At 44.2% G+C, this 20,701-nt stretch overlaps 1 protein-coding gene across 2 annotated transcripts in view; it reads right to left on the minus strand.

Annotated features, from left to right (window-relative positions):
- shank1 (SH3 and multiple ankyrin repeat domains 1) overlaps positions 1–20,701 on the minus strand; it is a 73,860-nt gene that overhangs the window by 4,582 nt on the left and 48,577 nt on the right. Inside the window, exons 15-24 of one of the 2 annotated variants that reach the window (XM_053676566.1) lie at positions 17,510–17,592; positions 17,091–17,215; positions 16,852–16,987; positions 15,004–15,084; positions 12,715–12,741; positions 11,916–11,972; positions 11,539–11,651; positions 10,626–10,746; positions 5,039–8,606; positions 49–960 (exon numbers count right to left, since the gene is read on the minus strand). In XM_053676566.1, coding sequence (XP_053532541.1) covers positions 49–960; positions 5,039–8,606; positions 10,626–10,746; positions 11,539–11,651; positions 11,916–11,972; positions 12,715–12,741; positions 15,004–15,084; positions 16,852–16,987; positions 17,091–17,215; positions 17,510–17,592 — 5,223 coding nt within the window. The remainder of the gene's footprint in view (positions 1–48; positions 961–5,038; positions 8,607–10,625; positions 10,747–11,538; positions 11,652–11,915; positions 11,973–12,714; positions 12,742–15,003; positions 15,085–16,851; positions 16,988–17,090; positions 17,216–17,509; positions 17,593–20,701) is intronic. The other variant, XM_053676563.1, reaches the window with a different exon arrangement.

The following is a 20,701-nucleotide window of genomic DNA, read 5'->3' on the forward strand; positions in this document are numbered from 1 at the left end:
AACCCCATTCCTACTCCTCTCTCCTTACCCCTTCTCTCTCCCTCTCACCTGTCCATCACCCTCCTGAGCGCTCGCTCTATATTCATGCGATGGCCCACACGAGTTACACCAAGGTCCAGGAAGTCCTCCTTGGTGAGCGAAGGCAGATGTGTGCCATCAATCTCGTTGTCCAGGAAGCGCTCCCTATGCTCAGCCAGGTTCAGGTAGGCCAGCCAATCAGCTACGTCATACTTGGTCCAGTAGGGCAGCGGCTTGGAGGCAAAGGGCTTGGAAGGGGATGGAGGAGGCAAGTGAGGGTAACTTAGGCAAGTGGGTGGAGCTATAGAGTGGAGTGGTGGGGAGGATGAACCAGAAAGGAAGTGGGTGGGTGAAAGGGAGCGAGAGACCACCAGGGATGAATTAGGTGGTGGCGGTGCTCCAGAAGGAGCAAACAAAGGAGGGGATGGAGAAAAGTAAGCGTCACCTAGGGGATTAGCGGGGGAGGGAGGAGTGATGGAACCGCGTAGGTCATATAAGCTGCTGTAAAGTGGTGTAGTGGGAAGGATAGGGAGGGAAGAAGGCCTTGGGGGACCCAGTTTGGGACGCTCTGAGGGTGAGATGAGTGGACTGGGTGCTCGTCGGCGCTGAGACTCCGCCTTACGTGACTCCCTGCTTGGGATGAACTGGAACTCGAGGGCTTTGGAGCGGTAAACCGGACGGTGCTTAGGGGAGGTGGGGTAGGGTGCATAGGCTGAAGGTGAGACGGGTGAATGGGAGCGGGCAGTGGTGCCAGGGGCAGTGGAGGGGGGTTGAGAAGGGGCACCGGGGGGCTGCGGGGAAGATGATCGAGCCCAGTTTGGGTAGAGAGGAGGATGGGGGGATGCTGTAGGAGACGGAGATAGTGCAGGCTGAGCCAGAGGAGATGGAGAGGGCGAGCGTACCGATGGAGGGCTCAGTGCACCTGTTGAATCTTCAGAGAACCTGGGGGGGGAATGGACAGATTAACAAAGAGGTAGTGAGAGAAGAAGAAACAAGAACGTGAAAAAGAGAGAGAAACAAAACAAACAGGGAAAATGTAGAAAGATGGGTAATGACTAAGAGAACAAGAATAATCAAGATTAAGAAGGAGGAATACAGAAATATATATATATATATATGAAGGCACCAATGATAAAACGATCAGAGTCACATTGTGCTTGAGTTCAGAATTTATAAGTTCAGAACCTTCTTATGTCATAATAGTTGAGAACAGAGAAAATCTTGATGATATGTTCACTAGACCCGTTCATAGCCTTTATGAAGACACCGAAAGTTATCAGCCATTATTGTTTACATTGTGTTATTCGAAGCAGGAAAAAATGCTTGCACGGACTCTGATCTTTCTTTCGTGGCTATTGACAGTAATACAGTGATGAACTTATACTAATTTATTCAACTGAGCATCATCAACATCACTTCAATTCTGAAAACACACAGAATATACATTATACATCAATCTCAACTTGAATATTATTACTTATTAATATTAATTAACATTATTATTACTATTAATTAATTAGTCATTATTAATATTATTATTATATTAATATTAGAGCCATTACTAATGAGATATGTTGAAGAAATTTGTTAACAATGAAATTCACAATGAAATTCACTCAGCTGGGCATCCGCCATTACTCAAAGCCTATTGGCCGATTTCGGTCATGTGACTGGACTTTGATCATTTTTCCATAGCATGGCTTTATTTTAAATGGAAAATTCTGTGACCCTGATCTTTCTATCATCCAAGTACATTTATGAGATCATTCTTCAATGCTCAATCAACAGCCGTAGATGCACAACTCCAAAAATACAGTTTTGTGACTCTGATCGTTTTTTCATTGTGGTCTTCATATATATATATATATATATATATATATATATATATATATATATATATATATATATATATATATATATATATATATATATTTTTTTTTTTTATTAACCCACCCCTTCCCCCCCAGATATTTCCATCTAGATGTGTTATCTTAGAAAATGGCACCTTTTGTTTGAACCCACCCATTTTTAAGTGACAAAAATATTGGAATATGTGACTGACAGGTGTTTCTTATTGCCCAGGTGTACTCTGGTAGATTGTTAGATTGGCTGTTTAAACAATTAATAGCTCAGAATGTCTACTCTTGGCTTGAGCGCTGGGTTTCACCTGTGAAGATTGCAAAACAACAGCAGTTGATGACAGAAATATTTTGAGAGCTGCAAAGAAAAATCCAAAAACAACAGTCAGTGACATCACCAACAACCTTCACAGTGCAGGGGTGAAGGTATCACAATCCACCATTTGAAGAAGACTTCGAGGCAGAAATATAGAGGCCACACCACAAGATGCAAACCACTCATCAGCAGTTGGAATCTGAAGGTCAGATTGGAACTCGCAAAGAAATACAGAGATGAGCCACAACATTTCTGGAACCAAGAATAACCTTAACCAAAGTGATTGAAACCCCAAAGTGCGGAGAACAAAAGGATCTGCTCATAAGAAAAACATACGAGCTCATCGGTCAACCACAGTGGTGGTAGTGTCATTGAAGGGCTTGCATGGCCTCTTCTGGAATGGGCTCGCTAATCATTATTAATGATGTAACTCATGATGGTAGCAGCAGAATGAATTCAAAAGTCTACAGAAACATCTTGTCTGCCAATTTACCGAGAAAAGCTTCCAATCTAATTGGGAGGATCTTCATCATGCAGCAAGACAATGACCAATAACATATTGGCAACACAGCAAAGAACTTACCAATCGGGAGAAAAAGTGAAAGGTTTTAGACTGGCCAAGTCAATCACCAGACCTTAACCCATTTCAGCACCTCCTGAAGAGGAGACTGAAGGGAGAACCCCCCTGAAACAAACAACTACTGAAAGAAGCTACACTACAGTCTGGAAAAGCATCACAAAAGAAGAATGCAACAGTTTGGTGATGTCAGTGGGTCGCAGAATTGATGCAGTGTTTGCAAACAGGGGATATGCAACCAAATATTAAGTGTTATTAAGTTTAAGACTATCTGTTCCAGTACTTTTGCTCAACTAAAAATTGGATGGTCTGCCACTAAAGGTGCCATGTTTTAAGTTGTTTAGCACATTTAGATTTAAATATTAGGAAACAAAAACTGAAATTCTATTTGAAGAAAAAGCTAAAGATCTATCATCTTTTGATCTTAAACCCAAATGTCTTCAGTGTATCGTAACAACAAAAGAATTGGCCTTGACGTTCCAATACTTTTGGATGGACTGTGTATATATAGACAGAGAGAGCAGTGGTGCAGTTACCTGTGTCTGAGGAAGGACAGACAGATGGACATGGACAGTAGGATTAAAGCAGAGATCACAAAAAAAGAGGGAACAGTTTAAACACACAAATTCAGACAGAGTTTACATAGACAATGTAGACCAATTCAGCAATGACGGTCCAGCACAGTCACATGCACTCATAGACGCGACCAATCAGGAAGCAAGATGGTGCAAATACACAAGGACCAACTGTTCATGCAAAACAAAAATTACTTTAAAAACTTTTCATTACATAGTTTTTTTGTTGGACGAATGTGGGTCATGTATTTATGGATATGTGTCCTTGCAAGACCAAAAAAACACCTTGATTAATTGATTATATTTACGATACATGGAAAATTTGCGGCATGATTCCATGATTACCGTAAAGGTAAATATACATCAGATTTTGTACATGCACAACGTAATTATGACCCACTAATTAGAGTGGGTTTGAGAGGTTTTAGAGATTGATATTCCAATAAGAGCATTTTGAACCGATCATATAAAATGCCCTTTCACCCATTTAAATTTAGGGTTTAAACTAAACCCTGGACGTTGTGAACGTCCACTTAGGTCCGCATTTGGTCCAGTTTATAACGTTCGCTGGCGGACATTCCGAGGTCGTCAGAGGATATCAAATCATAACACTACTGAATGTGTTAATTTCAGCGAAAGTCCCCTAATGTCCCGAATGACCGCTGGATGTCCTGTGAATGTCCCCCTTGAACGTCCATAGGATGTCAAGGGGATCCTACACATGGATGTTCGGGGGATGTTTATAGAGGCCATTTAGGGGACATCCTGGGGACCTTTTTTGGTCAGCTGCGAAAACGTTAAAACATTTCCAAACATTTTCTTCAAACCAGGATTTTTTTTGTCTGCCTTAGGCATTAGATTTGTGGTTAGTCACAGACAACATGCAATATTTGTGCTTCCCAACAAAACTACATATATATATATATATATATATATATATACACATATATACATATACACACTGTACATGTGTGTGTGTGTGTGTGTATACATTTCATTTAATGCTGCATTACAATATATGCAAGCAGGAGGAATTTGTCGTGCATAACATACTGTACTGTGTCCCTTCATAATATAGAAATCTTTTTTATATTATTTACTTTTTCAATATCAACTACTTTTATTATTCATTACTTTAAAAATTCACTACTAAGAAATAAATAAGGTCAAAGGCCTTTGCAATACTTTCTTCACTTCAGTGAGATCTTATTAAACTGCTGCCAAATGAAAGAAACCAGAAGCACAGCTTTGGTTCAGTGGTTAATTCTCTGGGCTGCTGATCAGAAGGTCATGAGTCCTCAAACTACCTCAAAGTACTACTACTAGGCCCTTGAGCTAGAGCCATTGACCCTCTCTGATCAGGACTGACCCCAGCTTTGTAATAATCTACGATATGCAAAGAAGATAATTTCACTATACTCTACTTGCATATGTTAAGATAAAGGAAATCTTCAGATTTGCATTTCCTGACCTTAAGTAATATAAACTAATTAAGTAATGAGTTTGTATGGCTGCTACCTTGGCCAGGTCTCTCTTGTAAAAGAGATTTTTGGTCTCAATGGGACTTCCTGGTAAAATAAAGGTAAATAAATAACACATACCAGTGGCAGAGTCAAACATGGACACATGCAGTCACATATCTACCAGTCTCATCACAAATACATGCAGTTATTCTGACACTGCTGTCCCACACCTGTGCCTGCTGAGTGATCGCTGTGCTCCCCAGTTCTCCATTCCTTTGCTCCTTTGTTGCAATTTGGTGTTCAGTTCACTGATGATGCTTGCTTTCATGCCGGACATGGGTGGGTGCAGTTTACGCCCTTCCAGGTAAGTTCCATCAGACTGAGCCCCACTATCAGTCACTATCTGCGTAGCGCCAGTTGACCCATCACCCCAAAGGGACTTCATCTCAGGGGTTCGGGGCCGATCAAAGTACATGACAGCGGAGCGAGACAATCCTGGTCCTTCCCTAATGCTGTAACCATCCCGAGTGCCCACATCCTCTTCCTCTCCCTCCTCTGGCTCCTCCTCCTCCTCAGGCTCTTCCTCCCCACGGCGTCTGTGGTAGGCTGGTGGAGCCGTGCTGGTCTGCCGTCTGAGCTCTGATGCACGACTGCCCTCTCTGTACCGTTGCATTTTGGGGTACGTGGAAGCAGTGCTTGCTGCTTTAGTGTTGTGCATTTCGAAAGTCTGTCCATCCAGGTAGCTCATGTAGGACTCTAAGAAATCTGCTCCACTTGTCCTGTCACTTTCTGCTGCTCTCTCCATCCTTTCTCTGACTCCCCCACTGCTAAGTGCTAGGATGCTGTCCAGATGGTGGTCACTGCTGCTGCGGCTGTCCAGCTCCTCAATACCAGAGTCCACTACGGTCTCCTGGGACTCACCACTCTTGGCCATGGCTGAGCTGGGTGGTGGGTGGTGCTCAGCACTGGGTCGCCTACTCCCACTCCCTGTGGCCACTGTGGAAACAGTTGCCATGCGCTGGGTGTGCAGGCTGACAGCAGGCGCAGTGCTAGCAGCAACAGAAGTTGTAGTTATGGTGGTGGTTGCTGTGGCACAGGTTGCGGTCATGGAGTGGCTGGAAGTCCCCCTCAAAGCAGCGGATGTAGCAGGGGTGGAAGAAGCAACGGGAGGTCCTCCATAGGCAGAGGGAGCTGGGATTGTGATAAGCGGTGGTGTGGGAGAAGTGGCACGTCTGGTTGCAGGGGTGCTGTTATAGTGGTGGTGGGTCTGAGACAAGCTGAAAGGTCTGTGGTAGGAAGAGGGAGGAGGTGGTGGTGACACAGAGGGAGGTGGAGGGGGTCCAGAAGGTTGTAAGGTGGAAGGTGATGAAGGTGGGGGAGGGTTGGGAGAAGCAATAGAGGGAGAGGGGGCAGACTGGGTCAAATTAGCAACTTCACTGTCATAGGAGGTGAGACTGGAGGTGGTGGAGTCACCAGCCTGTGGAGAGGGCAGGGGTGTGTGAGCAGGGAAGCCAGTCATGAAGGCATCTTTTGGGGGAGGCGGAGGTGGGGGCGGAGGCGGAGGTGCTGGATGGTGTTGTTGCTGCCGGGTTGCAAGGTTGTTAGCGATTATAGCAGAATAACTTGCACGATCAAAGCTGTTAGCAAATTCTAGTGGAGGTGGCAAAGGTTCAGCAAACACAAACTCATCATCTGCATCCACTGATGGAGCTGGAGGAGGGAGAACCATCAGTCCCATGCTGCTGCCTCCCTCTCCCCCAGTCCCTGGTCCTGCTGAAGTGCGTGTGGTCATGGCAGTAGGTGGAGGAGATGGAGGGGTGAGTGAGAGGATGTACGTTCCTGCCTCACTCTCCATCCTCAAGAAGGATGGTCTCCGGGGTTGCTGAGTGGTTGGCTGTGAGGATGGCTGTTGCTGCTGGCTCTGACCTCTTTCTATCTCTCTCTCCCTCTCTCGTTCCCGGGAACGTTCCCTCTGCCGCTCTCTCTCTCTTTCCTTCTGTGTGGGTTGGTAGTGCTGAGCCTGGTAGTGGTGTGTGTGGACGGTTTTGTCCTCAGAGAACCGGACCCTCAGCCCTTCCCTGGATGGTGCAGCTCCTGCAGACTCTCTCTCAGCACGTTCCCCAGTCTCCTCTGTCCAACCGCCCCCTGCTCCTCTAAGGATCCTGGGTGATGGAGGCCGAGTGGAGGTGGTGGTGGCAGCTAGTGAAGAGGACGTGACGAGGTATGAGGAAGAGTTGGAGGACTGAGCAGCAGAAGAGATCATGGAGGAAGAGGGAGTGGATGAGTGAGAGAGCAGTGATGATGGCGGGGCAGCGGATGAAGGAAAAGGCCCCACGCTGGAGAGTTGGCGGGTGAAGTGGTGTTCACCAGCCCTTTCTCTGCGCATCCGTCCATCATCCTTTAGGGCACGCTCCCGTGCAGCTAGAGCCAAGCCCAGTGGAGAGGATGGGTCTAGAACTTTCCCTGTCAGTGGGTGGATGAAGGTGGTGGTAGGCTGTTGCTGTTGCGGCTGTTGACGACTGGCTCCCAGGTAGAAGTCAGCAGGTACAGACTTAGGCTGATAGTCCCCCAGAGGCGCGGATGTGGAATACTCAGGAAGACCAAAGGCAGGCGGCATGCTGCGAGCATGTTGAATGAATGTGTCACCTGAGAACATGCCCTCATCAATAGATTTGGAGGGTCTCAGGCGAGGTGTAGGCTGTGAGCTCAGTTGCTGCTGCAGCTGCTGCTGGGAAGCCTGACTCCTTCCTATTCCTGCTACCCCAGTACTCCCTGCCAACTCCTCCTCCGCAGAGAGAAAAAAGGAGGCACTCTTCCGTCGAGCTTCATGGAAACGCTCACGATCTCTGCGGGCTGCTCCCACAATGGCAGCACCAAACTGGCTAGTAAAATCCAGGTTCTCCTGAGGTCTGAGTGGTGGCAGTGAGGGTGGTGGAGGTGGAGGGACTGATGGTGGCTCAGGTGGGGGCATGGTGGGGGCAGGTGGGGGTGCAATGGGTGGGCCTGTGGAGCTTTCACTTTCTCCTGGAAGCGGCACATCAGCCTCAACACTGCTTCCTTGGCTACTGCGTCCACTGCTGCTGGTGGAGGGGGCTTTGACAATTATGGTTGGGATAGGAATGGAGCTCTTTTCCAATGAACCTTTACTTCCTAGTGTGCTCTGGCCAGAACGTAGGTCTTCTACCTTTGACTGCTTTACCAGTGGCCCCTTGCCTCTTCGGACACCCGCTTTCTGTACTCCGCCCACAGCTGCTGTCCCTGGTGTTGTGCGCTCCGCTCTTGTCTGCTGGCTCTGAGCAGTCTGTTGTTGCTGAGGGATCACTGTGGCCACACTAGTGGGTGGAACTGCATTGCTGTAGCCTCTTCTCAAACCAGCTGACCTTGCTCCTGCTGCCCCTCCAGCTCCTGTGGAATCACCGGTGTAACCCACAACCTTCCTGGAAGCAGTCCTGCTGGGGACAGAGGGGATCGCCTGGGCATGAGAATAAGAAGTTGCATGGTCAGAAACTGCAGAGCTTGTGGGTGGTCCAGGGGACCTGTCCCTTGGTCCATGAGTGTAGTGAGATGACTGGGAATAAAGCTGATAGTGGGTGGAGGTGGAGGTAGACTGTGACACCGATACTGAAGGCTGCTGGGATGTCTTGCCTCTCCAGCCCATCGGAGGTGCCGAGGAGAAAGGGGGATCAGGGGGTGCTGTGGTCGGTGGAGGGGGAATGTCATCTGGGCCAGGGACTGAAAGGCTTCGTGCAAACTTCATGGCTGGAGGATGGAGGAACTGCTTCTCCTCCTCAGGAACCCCTGAAGTATGAGATATAGATGTGAGAAAAAAAGAGGGTGAAAAGAATGACAGATGATGTAGGGTTAACATGTGGCAGAGACCTAGTAGATAAAACAGATATGACACAAAAAAAATGATATTTCACAGATAATTAATTGACTAAATGAAAGTTGTGTAATCAATAAAAATGAAACATGGTCCAAATCCATCTCATAATACTTCTGTCTGTCTGTCTGTCTGTCTGTCTGCTTGTCTGCTTGTCTGTTAGCTGCCTGCTTAATATTAGTGTTAGAGTCTATATTTTGCCCGTCGTACAGCATAGACAGGGAGAGGTTAGTACTCCTTACAGCAGCAAATCAGTTCCAATGTCTGTATGAAGCTGTGTTAGCTGCAATACTCATGTTACAAAAACTGGCAAGCTGAATTGTAACAGGACAAACCACAGTGACGTCAACAATGCTGTGTTTATCAAGGTTGGAATTAAGCCCTAAGATTCAGTGCAGATTCAGCAGAAGGTCCTTCACAATTTTTAATATCAACACCAGGGTTGCCGACCTTCAAGGAATTGTTTGGCGTGAGACTTTCCAAAGCCATGACTGGTTTAGTTTCTTATGAACCGACCACGTGGAAGGAACTGGGCAGCATGGCAGGTAGTGTTGCTGCCTCACAGCTCCTGAGTTCCTTGTTTGATGATGGTTACAAAAAATGAACAGCTGTCTGCTGCTTATCTACAGTAGTGTAAACACAATGTAAGAATAGCCTAAAAGGCATCCATTCTAGTGAAAGTCAATCAAATACTTGTTTAAACACTTTACATACAGTCCATACAGGATTTCGCAGAGTTTTTTTGTGAAAAAAAACTTGATTTCGCTGCGGGGTTTTTTCAAAATTTGCGACGCAGCTTGCGGAGGGTTTTTTTTTTTTTTTTTTTTGCGGAAAACTGCTCGAATTGGCAAAATTGCACGAAATTGTTTTGGTAAATGAGACCTTTTAGTTGCACTCAAGTACGATGTACGGGAATCGTAGGTTGCTTTGGCTGAATGTGCTTTGTGATGACGTCACATGGAGCTTTCTGATGACGTCACATGAAGTGTCTTGGCCCAAATCTGCAGTAATTTTGAAAAATTACAAGCTCCTGTGAATACTGCAGAGTTTCCTTAATTTTGCGAAATCCTGGAGGGACTGACTTCGATATGTTAAATGTAATTTCAGACTTTAAAAAGACCAATACCTGTTTAGTAAATATTACACTACTTCTGATGCCGTTTTGCATCCAACAACAGTTCTTTATATATAATTCTTGGCTATAAGCAAACAGAATACAGGACAGTCTTGTTTATGAATCAGTTTGCCATGCTAAAATAACTAACGTTCTGGCAGGAAATTCTTTTAGGATTTGGTGTTAAAAAGGGGCTGTGAAAGTTGGCAACCTTGCTCAGTACAGAATGATAACATTATCTATGTTGTGAAATGGTCAATGAGTCACGTCTAGAGTTTATGTGTGCTACAACACAGACATATTAAAGTATTTACATGGGCAGTGAACTGATTAACACTAAGAACAAGAGTTACTCATTAGGATTTAAAACAATGGGGGAAAAAGTGGAGGGCCTGAATAAACCCGGTTTAACCCATTAGCATAGCTGCTGAGATACAAGCTACAGACGTGCGCTTTACAGCAGAACGAAAAAGCAAGAGGTTTTTTTTTCTGACGTCTGAGGAAGACGTGCTTCAGCAGCCTGGTGAAAACCATCCTGAATCTTACGAGAGTTCACTGTGTTCCACTCCACAAATGTAGCCTAGCATAGCAAGGTTTGTGACATGGCTTCTTTGTCTGTTCTTGAATCATCAGATAGGCTGAACCAGGATAAAACGCATGGAGCAAAACAAAGTGGAAGGTGGCAAGATTCAGGAGTTTGGTGTTTACCAGGCTGGATTTTTGCAAACCCAAAGCTACATTGGCACTCTAGAAGCACAGGCATAGGAAGAAAACACAGCTGTGCAGACAGACAGGCAGACAGACAGACGGACAGCCTCACCGATGGATTTCTGTCGCAGCATACCGTGCTGGGGGGCGTGGGCAGACACAAACGGGCCACGGTCATAGCCGTGCCCTGGCCCAGAAGACGTTATTCCCATCCCTGTTTGGTCAAAATTTGACTGGTGAAAAGAAAAGGAGGGGTGGGAGGAAATGCAGTGATATAATCAATATAGAGACAACATATTTATTATTTTCACTCTGAAACAATTTATCTGAAAAGTTTAATTATACAAGTCTTACGGTGGACCAGCAATTCCTTCAGCCACCAGAGGGCGCTGTAGCTCCGAGCTATTCAACACTTTTTTTTTCTTTTTTTCTTTTTTCTTTTTTTAAATACAAATATCACAGTTCAAGCCTAAGCTGCGAAACAATTAGATCTTCACATGTTATGCAAAACACTTCTGTCCTAGAGTTTCATGAATGACAGGACATTAAAAGAAAAGTCATAAATAGCAATAAAATAAAATAATATATAAACAATGATTATTTAAAAAAAAACAAAAAACAAAGTGTAAATCAATTCGTAAGAAATCTAAATGGCGATTAATTAACTAAAAAGTCATCATTATTCAATTAATACACAATAAAACATTTTTTTGTAATTTTTTCATTACTTTACATTTTCCTTATTTTTTTTTTTAGTTTACGTTCCCATGTGTTCCTATTATTTAAAAAAAATATCAACATGTTTTCTTTACCTTTTTACATTTTTCTGACTGTAATCGGTGCTGATTATAAATAAATAAATTAACACATAAATAAATAAATAAAAGGTACTGTAGCAAAGAGGTCTTAAAAAAATATATATTTTTAAATTTCTCTTTTTTTTCCCCATCACCACCAAGACGTCAGTTTGATTTCGCCACTAAACACGCACACACACACACACACACACACACACACACACACACCTCGTTGTAAAAGCCCCGGCCTCTCTCGCGCTTCACTGCTTGACCTCGTGGCACTGGGGTCTCGTTGGTGCTGATGGTCTGCTGCGCTGCGGCTAGAATCTCGTCCAGCTTGTCTGAGAACAGAGGAGCAACCCGCTCTATAAAGTTCTGTCAGCAGATACGTATTCAGCACTAAGGAACCAGGCCAACAGAAATAGAAAGTTTTTCATAAAAATTTCAGCTCAAATCTTCTTCATAAACGTGTTTGAAAGCACAGTGTTAAGCTCCGTCGATGTCATTTTTATATAAACGGTCTCGTTAAACAGCAGCGTTTCTGCGTATTTACACGTGCATCCACATCGCTGAACAGAAACGATTGAAACACTGAGATTGCTTACTCAAAGCCATCTGATAGACCGTCCTTTTTTTCTCCGTAGCTTGTGAGGATTCAAACTCTGTAAAACACACACACACACACACACACACACACACACGGTTATGGTGACTCCTGATTAGATTCGGCCCATAAACAGATTTACAGGCTCGCTCTGAGCTACAGGAGAAACCTAACGCTGGCTTTTTTTCCCTCTCAACCTCCAGCTCACGTTTTGCATGAAGTCTTACAGGCGGTTTTTAAAAGCACTGATATATAAGGTTCATCTTTCCTGAAAAGTTCACAGTGTTTTTTTTTCTTTTCTAAATCCTGACCAACCAGCACTCCAGATAATTTAAGGCTATAAATACGGAGATTCTTAAAGACGTATTGTTAACGTTGTGAGGTTTTTATGTGTTTATTCGGTAACAGGACAAACTGTGAGATTTACATTTTTTAAAAATCTTATTAACTTTGTCTTATTAACTTCGAAAGAGAAAAAAAAGAAAGGACAGTTTATAGCTGATGTAAGGAACAGGAACTAGCTTACACACAACAATAAATGTAACTATAAATGGATAAAAAGTACAACGTGTTCCTTTGTAAAAATGGCTTTCATCGATTGCTGTGGTATAAGAGAAATAAAACACTGTTGGGATGAACCATTACAGAAAAGAATCCATTTTGTTGGATTCGGGTCACCTAACACCGTCGTTGATTATTTTCCTAAAACAAGCATGTTCCTTTTGTTCTTTACTCACGACATGTTTAATAGAAAATACTTCCCTGCCGAAAGTGCGCAATCAACCTCACGCACGCCTCACCTGATTTTTTTTTCCACGGGGCCGAAGCTGTGGAAGGAAGCAAACAGAGATTTATTCAAATAAACGTGAATCAAAGTGGAAATTTAGGACTGCGTGCTATACACACACACACACACACACACACACACACACACAGTAAGCAGTCATGCATCGGTATTTCTTACCTCTGTCAACTGTGTGGCGTCAACCAGGACAAGCAAAAGGAAGGAAGAGGGGTCAAAGGTCAATGAGGTCAAGGGTTAGCGCTCTAAGACAACTGCATTAGGGGAACGAGTGTACGAGACGGCTTCAGACGAGCCACTGAAAGACTGCTGCTTGTGTGAAGTGGTGGAAGGTGATCTTGGGTCACTTTAAGAAGCTATATTACGAAGCAAGTTTACATAAAATAATACTATTTGAGAGAAACACCCCGCTCTTAAACTACAGCATCACGGGGAGTTTTCTAGTGCACTGTTTCTGCTGACGTGATCACAGCTATTGTACTGCAACAGTAACTGGGAGAGGTGTGAGGGGTGAGATGAGGTGAGCGAACCTGAGCTGCATTAATTCAGCACATTAGAATAAAGCATATGGCGGAGAGTGGCACATCGTTGGCATGCCTTTAACACCTGGCGCTTATTTATAAGGTTAAAATGACCCGCTGAGAAAAAGGGAGGGTGAGTCGACATCAGAAAGTGTCGAATCAGGTCATATTAGAAGTGTATTATCACCTGAATCACTTCTGACATTCGATCTGTGCCGTCAGACTTTAGGCCACGCCTCCATCATGAAAAGGGGGAGGTCTGAGCATGTGTTTAGGTCTGAATGCAGTTATACAGCAAATGTTCTGATAGCGGATGAAATAAAAACAATTCCTTATAGTGGTTGTGTTCAGGAACAATGGTGGTAATAATACCTCCTGATCATTATGTGCAGTTTTGGGATAAGTAAGCTGTGAGGACACACTGGGACTTTGTCTCAGGCGTCCACCTGCTGAGTCTCCAGCCCACGCTGAGCATGTTCAGAACCAGAACCAGGACAGCGCACAATGAGCATGCTCAGAACTTGACAAACCTGCACTGAACATGCTTAGAATCAGAACCACAGAACCAGTACCACATACTCACCCTGCACTGCATTTGGTCAGAACCAGTCAAACCTGCACTGAGCGTGCTCAGAATCTGTCCGTTCCACTCTGAGCGTGCTCAGAACCTGTCGGTCCACGCTGAGCGTGCTCAGAACCCGTCGGTCCACTCTGAGCATGCTCAGAACCCTTTCCAGCTGCACTGACCTGCTCAAAACCAGAAACTGTCCATCTTCTTTTGAGTATCTTCAGAGCTAGAAGCAATCTGATACGCATCAAGTATGGTCAAAACCAGAACTGGTCGTATTTTCAGGACCAGATCGGCCTGTACTTAATGACTGTAGACCAGTCCAGTCAAAAGCTCACTGAACGAGAACCTGTCCGGGCTGCACCTGTCATCCACAGAACAAGTCCAGTCTGCACTGAGCATGCTCATAACCCAACGAACCGGCACTGAACACACTCAGAACCAGAACACATCCAGCCTACATTTAACATCTGCAGAACCAGAACCAGTCCAGTCTGCATCCAGTATACTCAGAACCTGTCAGATCTGCACTAAACATGTTCAGAACCAGAACCATTCGAACTCAAACTGAGTATGCACAGAACCCGTCCAGCCTGCCCTGTGCATTCTCTGTACCAGCCAACACAAAGTCTCCTTTTCCACCAACACCCACCCCCTGTGGCGTTACTACGGCAACAAAGACACAAACTACAGCCGCTTTAGGGACGTGGGAATGATGTGGCTATATGACGGGGCTGAGTTTTATTCTTCAGCGGGGCAGAAAGCGAAAGAGGGGTGAGGGTGGGCGGGGTTATTTCGGGTGAGGATGGGGGGAGGGGGGTGTTACCTGTACTGTGGGTGCTGACAGTGACAGTGGGAGATCTCTGAAAGAACAGTGAGATGGATTGAGACTTGAAGCTTAAATTTTTTTCACCCCCATCCCTCTGTTCTTTCGTCTCCCTCTCACGCGTCTCGCCACTTTTTTTCGTTTTAGTCATCTTTCCTCCTGAAGACATCGCTGGCTTTCTGCTTCTCATCCGCCCTTATTCTTCATCTCTCTCTCTCTCTCTCTCTCTCTCTCTCTCTCTCTCTCTCTCTCTCACAAGCTGTCTTCTCCAAACTCATCCCTTCTACCATATGTACTTGCTCTCACTCGACTGTCTCTACATCTATCTCTGATCTTTTCTATCCTCATCTTCATTTTCATCCCGGGCCTTACCCATCTCCTCCAGCTCCGAGGTCATGGATTTGGAGCGCAGTGCGATGGCCGGAGTGCTCAGCCTTTTACTCTGCTGTGGGACTGAGAAAAAGAAAGAGAAAGAAAGATCATCGTTGTTAGGAATAACATCATCATCATCATTATCATCTTTATTATATACAGAGCAGCTTGAAAGCCGTCTCACGTTGAAGGTCAACCATTTTAAAGTAGATTGTTGGAAGGGCTCAAGCCGCAGACGCTTTTCATTTAGAACACGGCCATTGTGATTTCCCCCCAGCCAATGCCAGCAATGCATTTGGCTAGACCGTCAACGCCTCAAGCACACTTTACCTAGCGTTCACACTGGCATCTCTTTTTCCCCCCACACTGCACCCAAATTTCTATAGGCTGGTTGCCAGTAGGCATGGAAATCTAGAAACATCTAGTAACTCGGACCCCTATCCATATTTCTTTCTGTGTGAACACAGTCCCTCCAGGACTCTGCGATTCCGCAATTGCGGAAATGAACGCGAAATCAAGCAAACTCCGCAATATTCGGAGGAGCTTGAAATTTTTCAAAATTAACGCGGATTCGGGCCGAGACGCGTCATGTGACGTCATCACAACGCGCATTCATCCAAAGCCCTCTTCGATTCATGTGCGTCGAGCACGGATACAGCTCAGAGGTCTCGTTTTACCGACAAACATCACTGCGAAAGAAAGTACGAAACGATTTCGTGCGACTGCGATTTCGCCAATTTGAGTAGTTTTCCTCAAAAAAGCATCAAAAACTCAGCAAATTGCATCGCAAATTTAAAATCGAGCTAAATCGAGCGTTTTTGGCCGCAACGATAAAATTTTTTTAAAAAACTCAGCGAAATCCTATACGCTGTGTGTTATATGTTTATTTCGCAACACATGATAAACTGGTTCTGATCCATATGTGAATAAACCAGCTAATATTCACAACTGAGACAAAATTCATTTATTTATCTTTATCCTGGTCAGGGTGGAGGTGCGTAACGGGAATTCTGGCCATAAGGTGATGTTTTTGGAAGGTGTGAGGAAATCAGAGATCCACGAGGACTCCAACACGGACACGGGAAGGTCACCGTTATATATTTATTTAAAGCTGCTTTGTGACAATGTCCGTTATACAAATAAAATCTAATTGAACCGAATCACATGAAACTCCACACAGATAGTAACCTGAGATCAGGATCGACCCGGAGACCCTGGAGCTTTGAGGCATCAATGCTCCCGCAAAGTTGAAATGCTTTATTGTGATTAATATTCCACCTGGCAACGTGTACACCTGAATTTACTACACGCTTAGTACAAACCTTGACCTAAGGTTTTTTTTTTAGATAGTGAAGAGTTCGTAGTTTCATACTTAGAAGCCTCTCTGTTAAGGAAATGTATTTGTATGGATATTTGCACAGCGATGACTGAAGAGTCTGATCTGCTCTTCGTACATTACTTTTTTTAAAAAGATACGAACCTGATCTTACGTGTGGATTTCATTTTAACTTCATATAAAGAAAGCTGTAAATGCTAACTCCGCCCCCTAACCATGATCTTAACGCTTGTATTTTTTCCATACAAATTGTTCTACTTCTACTACTACTAACTTTTCATTTAAAGTAAAATATTTAATTTTTACTGTTAAATAATTGAGCACATTTAGGATGTATTTAATGTAATTAATTAAATATTTTTATATATTAAATTTTTTTATATATAAAAATGTTTTAACAGTAAATGAATGATGTATTACATATATATATATATATATATATATATATATATATATATGTATATATATATACACATCTGAAAGCATTATACGAACATCATCAGAATCCTTACTTTTCTTTCGGGAGCCTTCCTCCATGTCAGGATTGCGGGTTACCATCACCACCTTGACCATCAGACTGTTTCCGCCTTGCCTGATCATGTTGACCACCTGCCTGTGGCCGACTTTCACTACATTCTGACCATTTACCTGTGAGAATGCAGCGTAGGAGTATCGGTTACCACATATTATTAAGTTATGTGAAAAGGAAATCCACGTTCTAATCCATGATGTCGCCGTGCAGTGCATGCACCTCGATCAGGAAGTCGCCCATTCGCAGACCAGCCCTCCAGGCCACGCCTCCCTCGTCGACAGACTCAAGGTACTGCAGTGCTGGAAAGGCTGGGGTGGGCGTAAACTCTTCAATTGGTGTCTGTGCTGCAAAAGACACACCCCCACAGTTCGCGATATGAATGAAGTTCTAGATATCACGTACTGGAGTGACATAGTGTCTGCTGTACAAGTTGTACAAGCAGTGAAGGGTAGGTCATGGGTAGGAGAAACGATGATGTCACCTAACCTGAGCTTTGAATACAACACTGGAATAATAGAGCACTTGGCAAGGTATCAATATGAGTCTGTTAGAGAGAGAGAGAGAGAGAGAGAGAGAGAGAGAGAGAGAGAGAGAGAGAGAGAGAATGAATGGCAGACAGTGAGGATGAGGCTTCTTACCCTTGGCCCCTCTCAGCACAAAGCCAAAACCTTCGCTGTCTTTTTTCTGCAGGAGCACTGTTTTCTCCTTGATTATGTAGTCACTAAGAGAAACATAGAGATAGAGAAGGAGGAAGGTTTAGTGGAGGAGAAACACTGAGCGGAGTTGGCAGTGTGAGCGGTGGTGCCGGGTACAGAATACAGAGAGGGCAGAGAAACGCAGGAAGAGAGAAGAGCGAAAAAGAGAGAGACAAAGACAGTACAGGAAGTGTACAATGGAGACATCGGAGCAGGTGATACAGTAGATAGTCCTACAGCACCTGGCTTAAACATAGGGGAAGGGAGGGTCAGCGGACAGGGGGAAAAGAGTAGCAACTGCTGTAACACTGGAACCACTGGAACACGGCAACTACTGTAACAGAACAACCACTGTAACATGGCAACTACTGTAACAGTGGAACCACTGGAATACTGCAACTATTGTAACACAACAACAGTAACATGGCAACCACTGTAACACTGCAACTACTGTAACACGACAACAGTAACATGGCAACTACTGTAACAGAACAACCACTGTAACACTGGAACACTGTAACTACTGTAACACAACAACAACTGTAACACTCGAACCATTGTAACACTGGAACCACTGTAACATGGCAACTACTGTAACACTGCAACTACTGTAACATGGTAACTACTGTAACAGAACAACCACTGGAACACTGGAACACTGTAACTACTGTAACACAACAACAACTGTAACACTCGAACCATTGTAACACTGGAACCACTGTAACATGGCAACTACTGTAACACTACAACCACTGTAACATGGCAACTACTGTAACACTGGAACCACTATAACACAGCAACTACTGTAACACAGCAACTACTGTGACACAACAGCCATTGTAACACGGCAACTATTGTAACACGGCAACTACTGTAGCACAACAACCACTGTAACACTGTAACTACTGTAACACTGGAACCCCTGTAACATGGCAACTACTGTAACACTACAACTACTGTAACACTGGAACCACTGGAACACTACAACTAGTGTAACACTGGAACCACTGTAACAGTGGAACATCGTAACTACTGTAACACAACAACTGTAACACTCGAACCACTGTAACACTGGAACCACTGTAACATGGCAACTACTGTAACCCAACAACCACTGTAACACTGGAACTACTGTAACACTACAGCTACTGTAACACGGCAACTACTGTAACACTGTAACTACTGTAACACTGGAACCACTGGAACACGGCAAGTACTGTAACACTACAGCTACTGTAACATGGCAACTACTGGAACACTGGAACTACTGTAACACTGGAAGCACTGTATCACTACAACTACTGTAACACGGCAACTACTGGAACACTGGAACCACTGTAACACTCGAACCACTCTAACACTGGAACCACTGGAACATGGCAACTACTGTAACCCAACAACCACTGTAACACTGGAACTACTGTAACACTGGAACACTGGAACCACTGTAACACTGGAACTACTGTAACATGGCAACTACTGTAACCCAACAACCACTGAAACACTGGAACTACTGGAACACTGGAACTACTGTAACCCAACAACCATCGGAACATTGGAACTACTGGAACACTGGAAGCACTGTATCACTACAACTACTGTAACACGGCAACTACTGGAACACTGGAACCACTGTAAAACGGCAGCTACTGTAGCACTACAACCACTGTAACACGGCACCTACAGTAACACTGGAAAGACTGTAACACAGCAACTACTGGAGCACTACAACCACTGAAACACTACAACCACTGCAACATGGCAACTACTGTAACACTGGAACTACTGTAACACTAGAACCACTGTAACATGGCAACTACTGTAACACTACAACTACTGTAACACTGGAACCACTGGAACATGGCAACTACTGTAACACTGGAAAACCATAACTATTGTAACACTGGAACCACTGTAACACTACAACCATGTAACACAGCAACTACTGTAACACTGGAACCACTGCAACATGGCAACTACTGGAACACTGGAACACCGTAACTACTGTAGCACTACAACCACTGTAACACGGCAGCTCCTGTAACACGGCAACCACTGTAAGACTGGAACTACTGTAAGACTGGAACTACTGTAACACTGGAACCACTGCAACATGTCAAGTACTCTAACACTGGAACCACTGCAACATGGCAACTACTGTAACACTAAAACCACTATAAAACAATCACTCTAAGTTTACTGTAGGCTGGAACGCTGGCATGATCTGTTCCAATGTAACACTGTAACCCCTGTCCTCTGACATTACAAAATATTGCAACACTGTCATTAGCATTATCACTGAAATCTCCAACACTGTAAGTCATGTCATCCTTGGCTTTTACTGGATACTGTACCACACACATCTCCTTCGCTGTAACTCATGGTCCGTGTTGTTACTGTAGCAGTGGCGTTACCTGTAACACTGTAGCACTTGTACTGTAAGAATCAATGTAACTCCAGTGCTTTTCTTTTTTACTGTATAGTGTATTGAGCATTTTATTATTATTATTATTATTATTATTACTAGTAGTAGTAGTAGTAGTAGTAGTAGTATTAATTCCTATCCTCTACCATTACTAAATATAGTAACACAGCAACACTGACATTATTTGTTACACCTGTTGCTAATACAGTGGACAGTCTTTATGTTGAAAGCATGAGAATACTGTAACACTGTAACTTATCTGTAGATCTTCATGCATTTATGGCATGCTGTATTGTTGACACACCGTAAACCAACCCCCACCCCCCCTTCCAATACACCTTGGTGCTTGTAAGCCACTGATGAAGTCTTCACTTTCTGCAGCTTCGATATGTGATGTTTATATGTGCAGCGGGCACAGTAAGTAAGATGTTGGCGGTTGCCTAAGCAACGGCCAGAACTGGAAATAAGAAATAGCCAAGCTAATATGTAGACATACACTGTGAAGAGAGCTACAGCATGTGAGCCTGGCACTGATAGTGCTCAGAATTAGTCATCTAGAAGCCAACACTCCTACCAGAGGGACATCTGAGAGACAAAGCCGTCACGGACGCTCTGAAAGCGAACAATTAAAACGCAGTCGGACAGTCGAACCCTGAGCGAAGTTAACAAGTGTGTGAGCAGCAGCAGATGCTCCGCTTGCACATCCAGTA

The sequence above is a fragment of the Ictalurus punctatus genome, chromosome 2 (genome assembly GCF_001660625.3).
Source record: "Ictalurus punctatus breed USDA103 chromosome 2, Coco_2.0, whole genome shotgun sequence".
Taxonomy (NCBI): Eukaryota; Metazoa; Chordata; class Actinopteri; order Siluriformes; family Ictaluridae; genus Ictalurus; species Ictalurus punctatus.